At 42.1% G+C, this 12,940-nt stretch overlaps 1 protein-coding gene across 3 annotated transcripts in view; it reads left to right on the top strand.

Moving 5' to 3' along the window:
- The window catches only part of LOC306732774 (cell adhesion molecule DSCAML1-like), a gene marked incomplete at both ends in the record, with an annotated part of 51,390 nt that extends 45,166 nt beyond the window's left edge, over positions 1–6,224 (top strand). For 2 of the 3 annotated variants that reach the window (XM_079213934.1, XM_079213935.1), the window contains 13 exons: positions 308–461; positions 1,051–1,168; positions 1,302–1,465; positions 1,574–1,672; positions 1,968–2,156; positions 2,776–3,063; positions 3,154–3,309; positions 3,438–3,468; positions 3,585–3,703; positions 3,806–3,958; positions 4,181–4,381; positions 4,906–5,217; positions 5,791–6,224. In XM_079213934.1, the coding sequence (XP_079070060.1) occupies positions 308–461; positions 1,051–1,168; positions 1,302–1,465; positions 1,574–1,672; positions 1,968–2,156; positions 2,776–3,063; positions 3,154–3,309; positions 3,438–3,468; positions 3,585–3,703; positions 3,806–3,958; positions 4,181–4,381; positions 4,906–5,217; positions 5,791–6,224 (2,418 nt within the window). Of the gene's footprint in view, positions 1–307; positions 462–1,050; positions 1,169–1,301; positions 1,466–1,573; positions 1,673–1,967; positions 2,157–2,775; positions 3,070–3,153; positions 3,310–3,437; positions 3,469–3,584; positions 3,704–3,805; positions 3,959–4,180; positions 4,382–4,905; positions 5,218–5,790 lie in introns of all 3 variants that reach the window. The other variant, XM_079213936.1, reaches the window with a different exon arrangement.
- Positions 6,225–12,940: the final 6,716 nt, after the last annotated feature.

Raw genomic sequence — 12,940 nt, 5'->3', positions numbered from 1 at the left:
TATTTCTGTGTTTATGTTGAATAAAACATTGTTAACTCTGTACATTTAAACACCTGTCCTACACACTAGATATGTCAGCCTGATTATGTTATCTTTAAGAAGGCAAGCTGTGCTGATATCTGATTTAAAATGACGACAGTGAAAAAGTTAACTTCTTCTTTTCCCGAGAAACTTAAGACTTAAAATGAAATATCCATTTGAGAGGTTTGAGCTGCTGACACTTCTTTAATCTGAGGGCGGCCACGCAGCCTGTCGTGTCACTGTCTCATCATTCTGCTAACATGACATTGCATGCCCTCTGTCCCAGGCGCCCAGTGAGTACGAGGCCAACCCAGAGATGCTCTTCTACCGTATCACACACCTTACCCGTGGTAAACAATACCACATCTGGTCTGCAGCCGTGACAACTGCCGGCCGTGGCAACATCAGCTCAAAGGTCACAGTGGAGCCTGCTGGGAAAGGTGGGTCCTCCGGGCAAGCCTGTAGTGGAGGAGAAGGGTAGAGGGATTTCTGTAAAGGTTATGAGGGAGAGCGCTCTAAGGATGGCTATGAAACGGCAACATGATCTCCTGTACATAAATCACTTTCATCACCCTCTCTTCTTCGCTCTCTGTCCTGCTCTCTCGGTTATTGATTGACAGACGTATAGTATTGATTAAGTAGTGGTTATGTTGCAAGAAACGCTGTTGTTAATTATGTGGTGATGAACAGGGCCTATCCAGTCAAATGACCCTTGGGGAGAGAGGTAGCAGGCGAGAATCAATAGAGAGGAGGATCTATGGAGAAAAGATAGACTGAAACTAAGAGGGTAGAGGAGGGGCTACGCTAAAACACTACGCTACAGCTTTTTATTCCCTCAGAAGTGAGTAAAGGCCTTTCCCCTTAGGACAACTGGGCCACTCATTCAGCAGAGACGTGCAGTTAGAAATCTGAAAGTACGAAGAAAGACATATTTGTGAGAGAGATGCTGAAGCTGTTTTTGTTTTATCTTGGTGTAGCTATCATCATCTGTGTGTCAATTATTCATTACTTTATTTTGTGTGTGTGCAGTCCCGGGTAAGATCCTGTCCTTTGGGGGAACGGTGACCACGCCCTGGAAGAAAGAAGTGCGTCTGCCCTGCAGCTCAGTGGGAGAACCCGCCCCCACAATCAAATGGACCAAAGACAGGTCAGTGCTCATCTTACACAACTTATATGACAACATCATGACTCACACAGACAGATACTGCTGCATGTGAGAGACAATAATCACTTACTTCTGGAATGAGATTCACAACTGTAACTTGTCTGTACTTTGTCAGTGAGGACTCTGCCATTCCGGTGACAGCTGACAATCAGCGGCAGATCTTATCTAACGGCACACTGGTGCTACGTTCAGTCAAAGCGGAGGATTCTGGGTACTACACCTGCACTGCCACTAACACCCTGGGCTTTGACACCATCATAGTCAATCTGGTGGTGCAAGGTAAGAAGAAACAGAAGATGTATCTGAGTGGAACTCCCGTTGAGGACATGTTTCCGTTGTGATGTTTCTGCTCGGTTGTTGAGTCCCTGTCTCTGTGTGTACATCCAGTTCCTCCTGATCAGCCTCGTCTAACCGTCTCCACTACCTCCACCTCCTCCATCACCCTGGCTTGGATCCCTGGGGACAACGGGGGCAGCTCCATCAGGGGTAAGACTTTCTGTGAACAGGGAAACACCTGCCCACCTTGCAGCTGTCTCATGACAACAAATCCTTTCAATGTGCCCTCTTGCTATCAGTTGTACTAAATCTGCAAATAACAGGGTAAACAATGTTGCTGTGCAAGTAGTCGTCAAACTAGAACAGATTGTAGCTTATTGTTGCCCCCTGGTGTCCAACGGATGTAACAGCAGCAGCAACAGCAGCAAGGATTCTCCACAGTCTTTAATTTCTTTCTTTCATTTCAATTGTTTTAAATGACTTGACGTGTTGTGTGATTCTGCAGGATTTGTGCTGCAGTATTCTGTGGACAACACAGAGGAATGGAGGGATGTGTTCATCAGCTCCAGTGAGCGTTCCTTCAGGCTGGACAATCTGCGCTGTGGAACCTGGTACAAGGTCAAGTTGGCTGCCAAGAACAGCGTGGGCTCAGGGCGCATCAGTGAGATCATTGAGGCTAAGACCCATGGAAGAGGTGAGTGTTGTAGACATGAATGAAGCAGGAGATAAGTGAACAGACTATAACTGTGGCCTCAAAACAGAATAAAGTTGTCTTCACTTTTTGTTTGGATTTCTACTGTTCTATCCTATTTAAGAAAAGCAATACGCATGTCTGCCCCTCGCAGATCAGGGGCAGTGCAAACATGGTTAGTTGTCACATAGTTTATGCAAAATACATGTTTTATGTGGAGAGAATTGGTTACCTGTTTTCCTAACACTGATACAATTCAAACATTTCTTCAAAACCGTTAAATAACAGAAATACACATAATGTGTTTGCTGTGATAGGGAGTTAGCATTATGTTCGAATTATGATGAATCAATAATGCAACAAGCTGGGATGCTGTTCTCCATCAATTATGTCACTTTGCATATTATGACACTGAAGGTCTTCCCTATGACTAAGACCTTGTATTTAGTAAAGATGTATGAATTAAATCAAAGTGAAACAGCACCTTTAATGAGAGCATTGACCACCTGAGAAGAGCACTATCAATAAAACAAATAAATAATGACATACTATATTGCTTTGTTGGCATTACCCCTATCTTTCTAACCTCCCGTTGTTCTGTGTCTGCCACTCTTCTCCATAGAACCAGTGTTCAATAAGGATCAGCCGCTGCTCACCCACATCAACTCCACTCATGCAGGACTCAACCTGCAGGGCTGGACCAGCGGCGGCTGCCCCATCACTGACATGATGCTGGACTTTCGGCCCAAAGGTACCTGGGCCTGGCAGAGCCTCAAGGCCAACTCCACCACTCAGCTCTTCCTCAGTGAGCTGCGTGAGGCCACCTGGTACGAGCTCAAAATGAAGGCATGCAACAGTGCTGGGTGTGGCAACCAGAGCTCCCAGTTTGCCACCACTGACTATGATGGCAGTAAGTGTATCCTACATCTCATCCTATTGGAGTGCCACATGCACTGAATTTTCTTTACCAAATATTTTTCTCCTTCCCTCCTCTCCGCAGGTACAATCCCTCCCATTAAATCAGCTCGTGGAGAAGGGGATGATGTGAAGAAGCTGTTCTCCATCGGCTCTCCCGTCATCCTCGTTACTTTGGGTGTTGCTTTGCTCTTCATTATCCGCAAGAAACGCAAAGAGAAGAGGCTTAAACGCCTTCGAGGTGAGAGAGAAAGAAAGCGAGAGATCAGTATTATTGTGTGTAATTGACTAATGTAACAAAGAGTGGCAAGTTGAAACGATTATCTCCACAGCCAACTATAATCTAATAAAGATATTGTCTTCTTACAGATGCTAAGAGCCTCGCTGAGATGCTTATCAGGTAAGAGCCAGCTTTTACGAGCACAGTTTGTAGGCCTACTGTGTAGAGGATGTAATATTCCACGTAAGTCAACCTTTGGAAAACTACATGTGTTATTTCCACCTGTGTGTGTGCAGCAAGAACAATCGCAGTATAGACACTCCAGTGAAGGGCCCTCCTCAAGGGCCGAGGCTCCACATCGACATCCCACGTGTTCAGCTCCTCATTGAGGACAAGGAAGGCATCAAACAGATAGGCATGTGGCTGCACTTAACAACAACAGCATAAACTAACCTATTACGCACATTCTAGTATCTTCTCTTCGATAATTAACATCCTCATCTTTTGCTTGCAACAGGGGAGGACAAGGCAGCGGTGCCAGTGACAGACACTGAGTTCAGCCAATCAGTGAATCCGCAGAACTTCTGTACAGGCGTGTCGCTGCATCACCAAGCCCTTATCCAGAACTCAGGGCCTTTGATTGATATGTCAGACATCCGCCCAGGCACAAGTGAGTATTTCATTTTAATTGAGCTTATTGCATGACACTTCACAGCTCTTACAGTGACAGAACATGAAATAGGTCGAGCAGCTAAATCCAGATGGAAGCTTCGACCTCGTATTGAATAGCACTTCAGTAAAGACAGTATGTGGTTGTCTTGACAATCAATATATGGATACACAGTCTGTTTGTACGACCAAGCTAATCTTTGATCCATGTGACCTCTCTCAGACCCCGTGTCCAGGAAGAGTATAAAATCAGCCCACAGCTCCAGGAACAGATATTCCAGCCAGTGGACACTAAGCCGACCGAGTCAGAGCCAGTCGACGGCCTCGGCACGAACTCTGACGTCCGACTGGCGGACGATGGGCTCCCACGGCATCACCGCCACTGAGAGTGACAGCTATAGCGCCAGCCTATCGCAGGACACAGGTGGGTCAATCCCAGCCAGCACCCCTGATACAAAGACACTGCAACTCGTATGCACTGCTACTGCTTTGATGTTATTAGCAGTTTTACATCAAGCAGCAGATCTTTTAGGAAAATAATTAAAAGTCTTACATTTTAATGCAAAAATATAATATAATCCAACAGCATATGAACAGTATATACACCATAATTTCTCAAAGTATCAAATCAAAGAAGGAAGAAAGTCTAATAGATTTTGCCGAACACTGCCTCGTATTACCAGTAACACTATTACAAAGTAACACGATACTGTTTAACAGAAAGGGAGTGAAACGAGGAGATAACAAAATGGTATAAATTAAGATTAAGAATTGACAAAACCATATATAGTTTGCCCACTCGCCAAAATTCAGAAACCATAAATCATTGAACTCCCAAACAACAGTTTTCTCTAAAACAAAATATTGTAATCAATCAAACCAGCTCAGTAAAAATATTTGCCACAATTATTGTATTAAATGTATGTGTTTGGATGTATGTTTTTCCAGATAAGGGTCGCAACAGCATGGTGTCGACAGAGAGCGCCTCCTCCACTTATGAGGAGCTGGCGAGGGCCTACGAGCACGCCAAGCTGGAGGAACACCTGCAGCATGCCAAGTTCACCATTACGGAGTGTTTCATCTCTGATAGCTCATCTGACCAGATGACCACAGGTACCAATGACCCGGCAGACAGCATGACCTCCCTCAGCACGCCGTCTGAACCAGGCATCTGCCGCTTCACTGCCTCACCGCCCAAACCGCAGGACTATGACCGCGGTAAAAATGTGGCTGTGCCCATTCCCCACCGCGCTAACAAAAGTAAGTACGAAAAGATGCATTGATACCTGCTTTTTTCTCCTAAATTAAAACGAGGAGTTTTATTTACAGTGACTTAAGATGATGGGAAAAGGTCTTCCCTTGACTAAAGGGCAACAAAGAGTCAAAACGACGATGATGGACTTGAATCCAAAGAAATTTCACCCAACAAATAATACAAAATACCAAAAAAAAATATATAAATACATAGTGGGGATGGATTGGACTCTCTGGGAGTTGGTGTGTGAACGTTGATACACCAAAGAAAAGACAATACACAATAACACAATAATGTGTCCGATAAAAAGGGAAATTCACTATCAAAGATCCAAGTTGAATCAAAAACCAAGTGGTCATCTTAAAGTTTCCTGGCTGATATGCCAAAGAAATCATTCAGAGGCGTGTTTTTTTCTGCAAACATATCAATCCCAAATCAAAACCACCAAGGTATGAGTTATATGTATGAATTTGCATTTGGAAATATTACATTTCAGCAATAGAACAGACACAAATGCCTTTAATTCAAACTCACCTCACTGTCTGGTCTTGTCCTGTCTCTTCTCTCGCCTCTCTCAGGTGAATTCTGCAACCTACCCCTATACATGAAGACAGACCCATTCTTCCGCAAGCAAGGGGAGCTGCATGACCCGTGCCCAGCTGTGCCACCGCGGGAAGCCTCAATCCGCAGCCTGACGCAGCGGGCGTATCACACTCAGGGCCGTCACAAGACTCTAGACCCTACCAAGCAGCAGGTCCTGACGCTGGGCCATTCTGGGCTGGCCAGCTTGGGCGCGAGCTCGGGCACCGCCACCTTGCCCCAGAGGACTCTCACCATGCCCAGCTCCAACACTGCAGCAACTGCTTCCACTTCCAGCACGGGCAGCAACCCCACCAACAGTAACAAGGTTGGGGGCTCCAGAGACTCGCTGCTAGAGAGCAGCTCCTCTGCACTGGGCAGACTGCAGAAACAGAGTGTGGGGGCCTACTCCAAGTCATACACACTGGTGTAGTCCGTCCTCCTGCACAGACTTGCATTGCTATCACACTCCTCAGCCAGCCCCCCTCTGGTGCTCTTCAGTCCTGGGCCAGAAAGGGCATGCAACCATCTTTCTTTCAACCCAACTAATGGTGAACTGCCCAGCGTTCTAATTTTCCTCGGGATAGGTGTTCTCCCAGACAGAGACCCAGCTAACCCTGCTTTTCATGTTCATCTGGGACTCTATAAAAGAATTACTAACTCCAACTAACAGTTCCAGCCGACTGGCGCTCTGCTTCGCTCAGTCCTCGCGGAGTAGCACAGCAAAAAAAAAAAAAGGAAGTGATTCTGTGGTCATTTGGAAATATTGACTATAATTGAGGAGCTAAAAAAAGCTCTGTGTTTATGATGATGAAGACTACGATAGCCAGTATGAAGCTATGTGGCCATCCTGTCTTACATATGCACACACATACTGTCCTCCATAGTTTGAGTATTATTGTCAATTTGCAGGACTTCCAGTTAAGTTCCCTATTCTTACTGTATCTTTCACCCTCTGTGTGTCTCTTAAAGTCCCAAATAGCTATTGGCAGATTTTCTCTTAATGGTGATTCCAAAAGAAATGATTCAGGTTCACTTCCAAGGATGAAATGTCTATCGCATTAATATTCTCCACACATCTCTCCCCAGCTGAACAGTGTCTAACTTTTTAAACAAATCATGACAACTCAAATGACCCAGCTATAAGTTCTCACATTACAAATAGAGAATATTTGGTATTATAAAGAATTTACATATATATTTCTATGTAGGTATATTATTGACATTTAAGTGAAATTATGACAAAGTATAAATTGTATGTACTACAAATAGTGTAGTAGTATATACAGCAATTTAATGTTAATTAAAATTTAAGAATGAGACAATCGCTCAACCCAAATTTAAAAAAAGAGAAAGGGTTGGCCTAAAGAAAGAAAAAAAGTTTAGTATATATACGGGGTGCTCTGTATGTTGCTGTATGTAGACCGACTAACAGAAGAGTGTTTCGCTCCTTTGTGGACAGAGAGTGGCCCTTTCCAAGTTCCATGCTGAGATTGGAAAAGCAAGATATACTTAGTTTTAGTTTCAGTTCCTGAAAAGGTAGGCTGGCTGGGTGATCAAGTAAAAACCTCCCCGGGTTTGAGCGCCTACTTTGCTGTGTACGTGTGTTTGGCGAAAACAATCATGGTAGAAAGCCTTCTGTCATATTATTTAAGTCTGCTTATATAGGTTCTTTGACTCTATTGAGCTTGTCGAAAGCCTGAGTGATTGGTGAAAAAAAATTAAAAAAGTGTCACAGAGGAGCCACACATGAGTTTTATGTTGGGAGAGTGGCTGCAGACTTGAGTCATGATACAGAATGAAGGCTTCAGTCACACATCCTACCAACTTCCCAGCCTGCCTTGGTGCCACCCAGCCGAGCTTCGCTCTTCAAAGAAACGTATAAATAACTGAAAGAATCCCAGTCATGATGTGAATGAAGTAAAATAATATAATGTTGAGCGATGTTATATGTCAGGGAGTTCAGTTTTGAAAATTATATAATGTTCACTCAATTGATATCTTTGTTGTTGCCCTGTCTGAATTACTGTATATGCCCTGCTTTCTTTATCTCCATCCCCCTCCAGTTTGCTCTGATGTACATTCACACAAGAACCTTTTGGAATGTCTCCATGATAGCGTTTTGTGGTTTATATTTATTTATCCATATACTTTATTTGTTTGTTTGTTTAGGGGAGGGGATTTCTGTTGGTCCGTTGATTTTGATTCATAATATTCATTTAAATTTGTCAAAATTTTGGTAGTGAGGTATGTGGCCTGTGGTTGAAACCAGTTCAGCCAAGTGAAATCAGGGACTCGTAGCTCTTTTGGTCACACAAACTACTGTTGTGTATATACTGGACTGGAGTCAGTCTGTCAACCTGCATCATTCTGGCTCCTTTACTTTTCCCCCGTTCAGATAAATTAAAGTAAAAATGCACCACCCGAAACATGCTAGATCCATCATCTCTACCTTTGTCAGTGTTGTTTATAGATTAAGTCTTGTACATAAAACACAGTTTTGTATGAAGAGCTATTTTCGTCAGAATAAATCAGGGGACACATCAGGGTTGAATGCCCCAATTTCAAAATTGAAATAGTATCAAAAATAAAATATTTTACTTCTGAAATGGGCAAAAAACATTTTTTTTCTTTCCCTTTATGTTTTTGATACTAATTTGTTGAATTTTTATTCTTTTTTTAAAAGTCTTTTGCTGTTGTCATTTGTCCTATTTACTTTTTTTTATTATCATTATTTTGTATTTTGTTCATCCTCAAAAAATCATTGCATGCTTGCTAAAAGGGAAAAACTGAAGGAAAAAATGTATGAAAATCAAAAACAAAACAAACAAAAAAAAATGTTGAGGGTATCCCAAACATTTGTTTGAGTTGCTTGTTATAGCAATTGCTTGTGTTCAAAAGTACATTTTCTATGAAAAGAAAACTAAAACTAAAAAGATCATTCTAACACCTTGTGCAATAAAGCTATCTTTCATATGTCACGGCCTCTGTCATTCTCAACAGGTTTGTTTGCATATCAACTGAAAATGTTTGGACAGTAAAAGTAGTTCTCAGGCTGGCAGGACAAGGAGGTGAGAGGAGGGGAGAGGAGGTGAGAGGAAACAAGACGAGACGGGGGAAAGTGCAACAGAAGAGTAAGATGCCCTCAAAGGGTGTGTATCACTGGACTGACTTTCAGCCGGTTGACATTAACAAAACCAACACTAAATCCAAAAATAAGAGAGTAAAGAATTATGTGTGATGCTCAGCTGATGGTAAAACTATATATAAATATAATCTGAAAATGTAATTATGTATCTAGTATGAAAATGGCCACACCATTATGAAAATGAGCTCTCTAATGAGAGCATACGCTCATCTGGACAGATGTCTTAAAGTGTTTGTGACTTTGTGAAGGAGGCCTTATTCTGGGCTACAACATTGTGTTCATAGAGGACTTCAGAGGAACACAAGAACCACATAGAATAATAAAGTCATAAATTGAACACTTTTGCCAATAACAATACTGATAACTCACAGAGGATAACAAATTGAGGTCAGAGATATCTTTCGTTTTATGTGATGATATCAATGAAAAAGCTAATATGCTACAGTTCTACTCAAATCCAGGGATACGCGTTATTCAGTCAAATGTGTTGCACATTGCTGGCAAACATATCCTTCTCATACGTGACATAGTTTAAAAACTCAGGCTGGAGAGTTCCTTTAATTCGTATTGTATATATTAAACATGAGAAGAAGAAAAACACCATTAACAATATTGCACTGAATTCAAATCTGTCACCAAAATGGAAGAAAATGATGCCAAAACCACACTCTGAATCACACAAGCCATTAGTCAGATGACTTCATGGTGTTTGAGAATATGTCTGGCACAGCATGTGTCAACATACTATCAGAAGTAGTCATAGAGGATTAAGGACTTTGAGGTGAGCGTGAAGATGCCCTTTCTTTAGATCTGTGGCACCAGACATGGTCTCAGTAATGCAACTGAACATAAAGCGGTCACCATTGAAGAAGCCCAGAGTTGGATCTGAAAAGGAAAAGGTTGGAAACACATAACTCAAAGAGTCATGTCACTTTTTTAAATCACACACAAATCCAGTGAGACGTGACATGCGGACACTCACCTCCTGGTACAATAGCTCTGCAGCCGTGCAGCCACAAGATGGCGTCATAACATTATCATGTCTCACCCCTCCACACAGGTCAACAGATACTGTGTTCTCCCAAGAGTGCAGTCAATCATGACTAATATGCTGTGAATAATTGATGTTTTTCAGAGTCACCTGCACCACTGCCTAAATACTACAGCAGAGGTTATATATGTTGTGTAGAATTAAGCTTCTTTATTAGAGAAATGCGTCGTTGAGAGCAGCGTTAAAGCGCTGGGGCCTCTGATTATCTTCGAGGAGCAGCAGCCGTACATGCATGCCTTGTTGTTTCGCAAGCTATCAATCAGGAAAACAGTTTAAACCATGCTCCATTATTCCAGTGAGAAATGTGGATAATAATAGTAGCCTGTGTAATATTTTGTCAGAAGACAGCAGGGTGTAGCCGGGTTTCCAAAAAGCTGTCATCGGATTTCCACATAATACTCAACATTTTAACCATCAAAATGATATGCTTGATATTCTTGAGTCACATGACTCCATTGCTGTGACCTTATTAATCTAACTACTATTGTGTGGAATCGGGAAAAAGGAACATTTCACAATGAACTTCCAATTTCATTTCAACGTTGAGGCTCTCCTGTAATGAATGGAGGAAGCGCTAAAATAGTAGACGGCTCAGAGTAAGACACAAACACAGACACCACGAGAAAGCGGAGGACAATTTTACAATTTAATTTATTAACTATTATACAGTTCACATAAGGCCTTCATCTTCAAACACTATTCTCAGTCAGATAAATTCCATGGTTTGCTTCTGGTGCACAGTACATAAACTTTCACGTTTCAGCTATTTCACTTTAGTATTTGTTTTGTTCACGTACTAATTTCATGTTTTAAAACAGGGAGAGTTTCATCCTTCTCCCTTGATGTGTTTTTTTTCCTTTCTTTTTTAAATCATGCACTAAACTTAAGTGGCCTTGAACCATTCACAAAAATTGTAAAAATGGACTTTCAATCATTGAAATACACACTAGAAATGTTTTCTACCATTGACTAACGGGTGGTGTTCCCCAACATACAAATAAACAACCATTATAGAGTAGTATGCACTCACGTTTTCCTCATTGAACGGTAGATTTGCCACGGTTGTGTCAGAAGTTAAGTGACGTGGTAAGATTATATACTCCCGGGAATTGTGTTATAGTGGGACAGTTGCTTGGTTGGTTCTGTGCCGGTCTTTACGTTGCAGCTATGAGCAGTTTGAAAAAGCCCTCAGTTTAAACGGACGAACACATAAAAGGACTAACTTCCAACAGCATTGCGATTCCAAAAGTACCAGAAGGGGATGATCCCAAATCCTACAACAGCCTCTTGTATGGTCATCCAGAACTTCAATCAATCAGAACTTCAATCTCTAATGTTCCATTTTGACTTGTCTCCATTGAAAAGACAGCTCTCATAAGTGTCATGGGTAAAGTCATCAAGTCTTCATCAACAGTGCTACCACTGACAATCTGCTGATTGTTGTCCTTGAAAAGAGAGGACCAGCACAAAACTAATCACAAGAGCAGGTAAACGGCCAGCTGTGCTTCCTGAATGTGTCCTATCCACAAATCTTTTACTTCTACTGGTCATTGTATTGTATAGCAGGACAAGCAGTAACAGTGCGTTGCAAATACTAAACCTTCTGAGTTAAAGGTCCTTAATATTAGATGAAGACAAAGAGCCTGGGTTGATAGACGGCCAGGCCACGGCAACACATCCAGCGACCTATCATGTTCCAAGCGTTTGGTTTCAATAGACAGCAGATGGCAATGCAGAGTTGTGTTATGGTACGATTACGTTACACATTCAAAGATTTCTCCTTCACTCGACTGATGGCAGGCAAAGTTTTCTCTGATATTATATTGGTCTAATTAAACCGAACTTCCCTAAACAGCCATTCTGATCAACCAACAGCTAGAAAGAGGACAAACTATTTTTCACATGGCTAAATGAATGAGGGTAGATTCAGATTCCCCATCAACCTAAAATGGTACATCTGCATCAACTTAAAGAATGCACGTTTTTACAAAAGGATCTTCTTCTTTTTTCACAAGCCTGCACTGATGCCACATTCAGCCACTGAACAAACAATATGGACAATTAATCAATGTGGCAATTCTTCAAATTGAACACTACACTATGAAAAAGTGCTTCAGATAAGTTTGTGGATACAAAAACAAGCTTGATGTAAACAAAGTTTGATCTGCCAGAGCTCTGTAAAAGGCAATGGTATGGCTGTTTGAGCTGTGAAATTAAAAACACACAAGAAAATGTCAACGAAACAGAAAAAAAAACCTTGAGGGAAAATCAACAGTGATCATTAAAGTGCATCCCTGGATGTGTACCCCCCCCCCCCCTCCCTTCCCTCCCTCTTCCCTTCCCTCCCCATGCTGACCGCTCAAGTAGAGCCGATGAGAGAAACCCCAAAGGCAGACAGAGGAACCTCTGCTATGTGGAGCAAACTGCTGCCCAAAGGATCTACAGAGGAACAGTCTAAAAATCCAGTGGCAGTACTTTCATGAGAGAAAAAAAAAATAAAGAAGAAAAAAAAACTTCAACAGATTTACGCAGATTAAAAAAAACAAAAAAAAAACACGGTGGCGACAAATCAGTTCTTCCAGCTTGGCATAGAGGTTTCTATTTCTTGGTAGTGTAGGATAAGTGGTGGCTGTTGACACGAGAGATGCTTGCTGTGACAGCGACCTCTGTCCTCCTCTTCTGACCTGAAACCCTTAAATTCCAGGAGATGAGGGGCTCAGAGGGCAGAGGAAGAGTCACTGATAATGGTAGGCTGCGCTGATACACACAAGTGTGGATAAAAATGGCAGGTCAGGGAAGTCGCTCATACACTTCCTATCTCATAACCTAGGTTGTCAGTGATCAAAGACATAATGTGCAAGTGCACAGGTTTTCTTTTCTTTTTTTTGTGTGGGTGTGTGTTGGTGATAAGGTCCAGCATCATCATGGGCACACGTGGTTTCACCGTCTC

This window comes from Taurulus bubalis (assembly GCF_910589615.1).
Source record: "Taurulus bubalis genome assembly, chromosome: 2".
Lineage (NCBI taxonomy): Eukaryota > Metazoa > Chordata > Actinopteri > Perciformes > Cottidae > Taurulus > Taurulus bubalis.
This window is presented reverse-complemented; position numbering and strand designations above follow the sequence as displayed.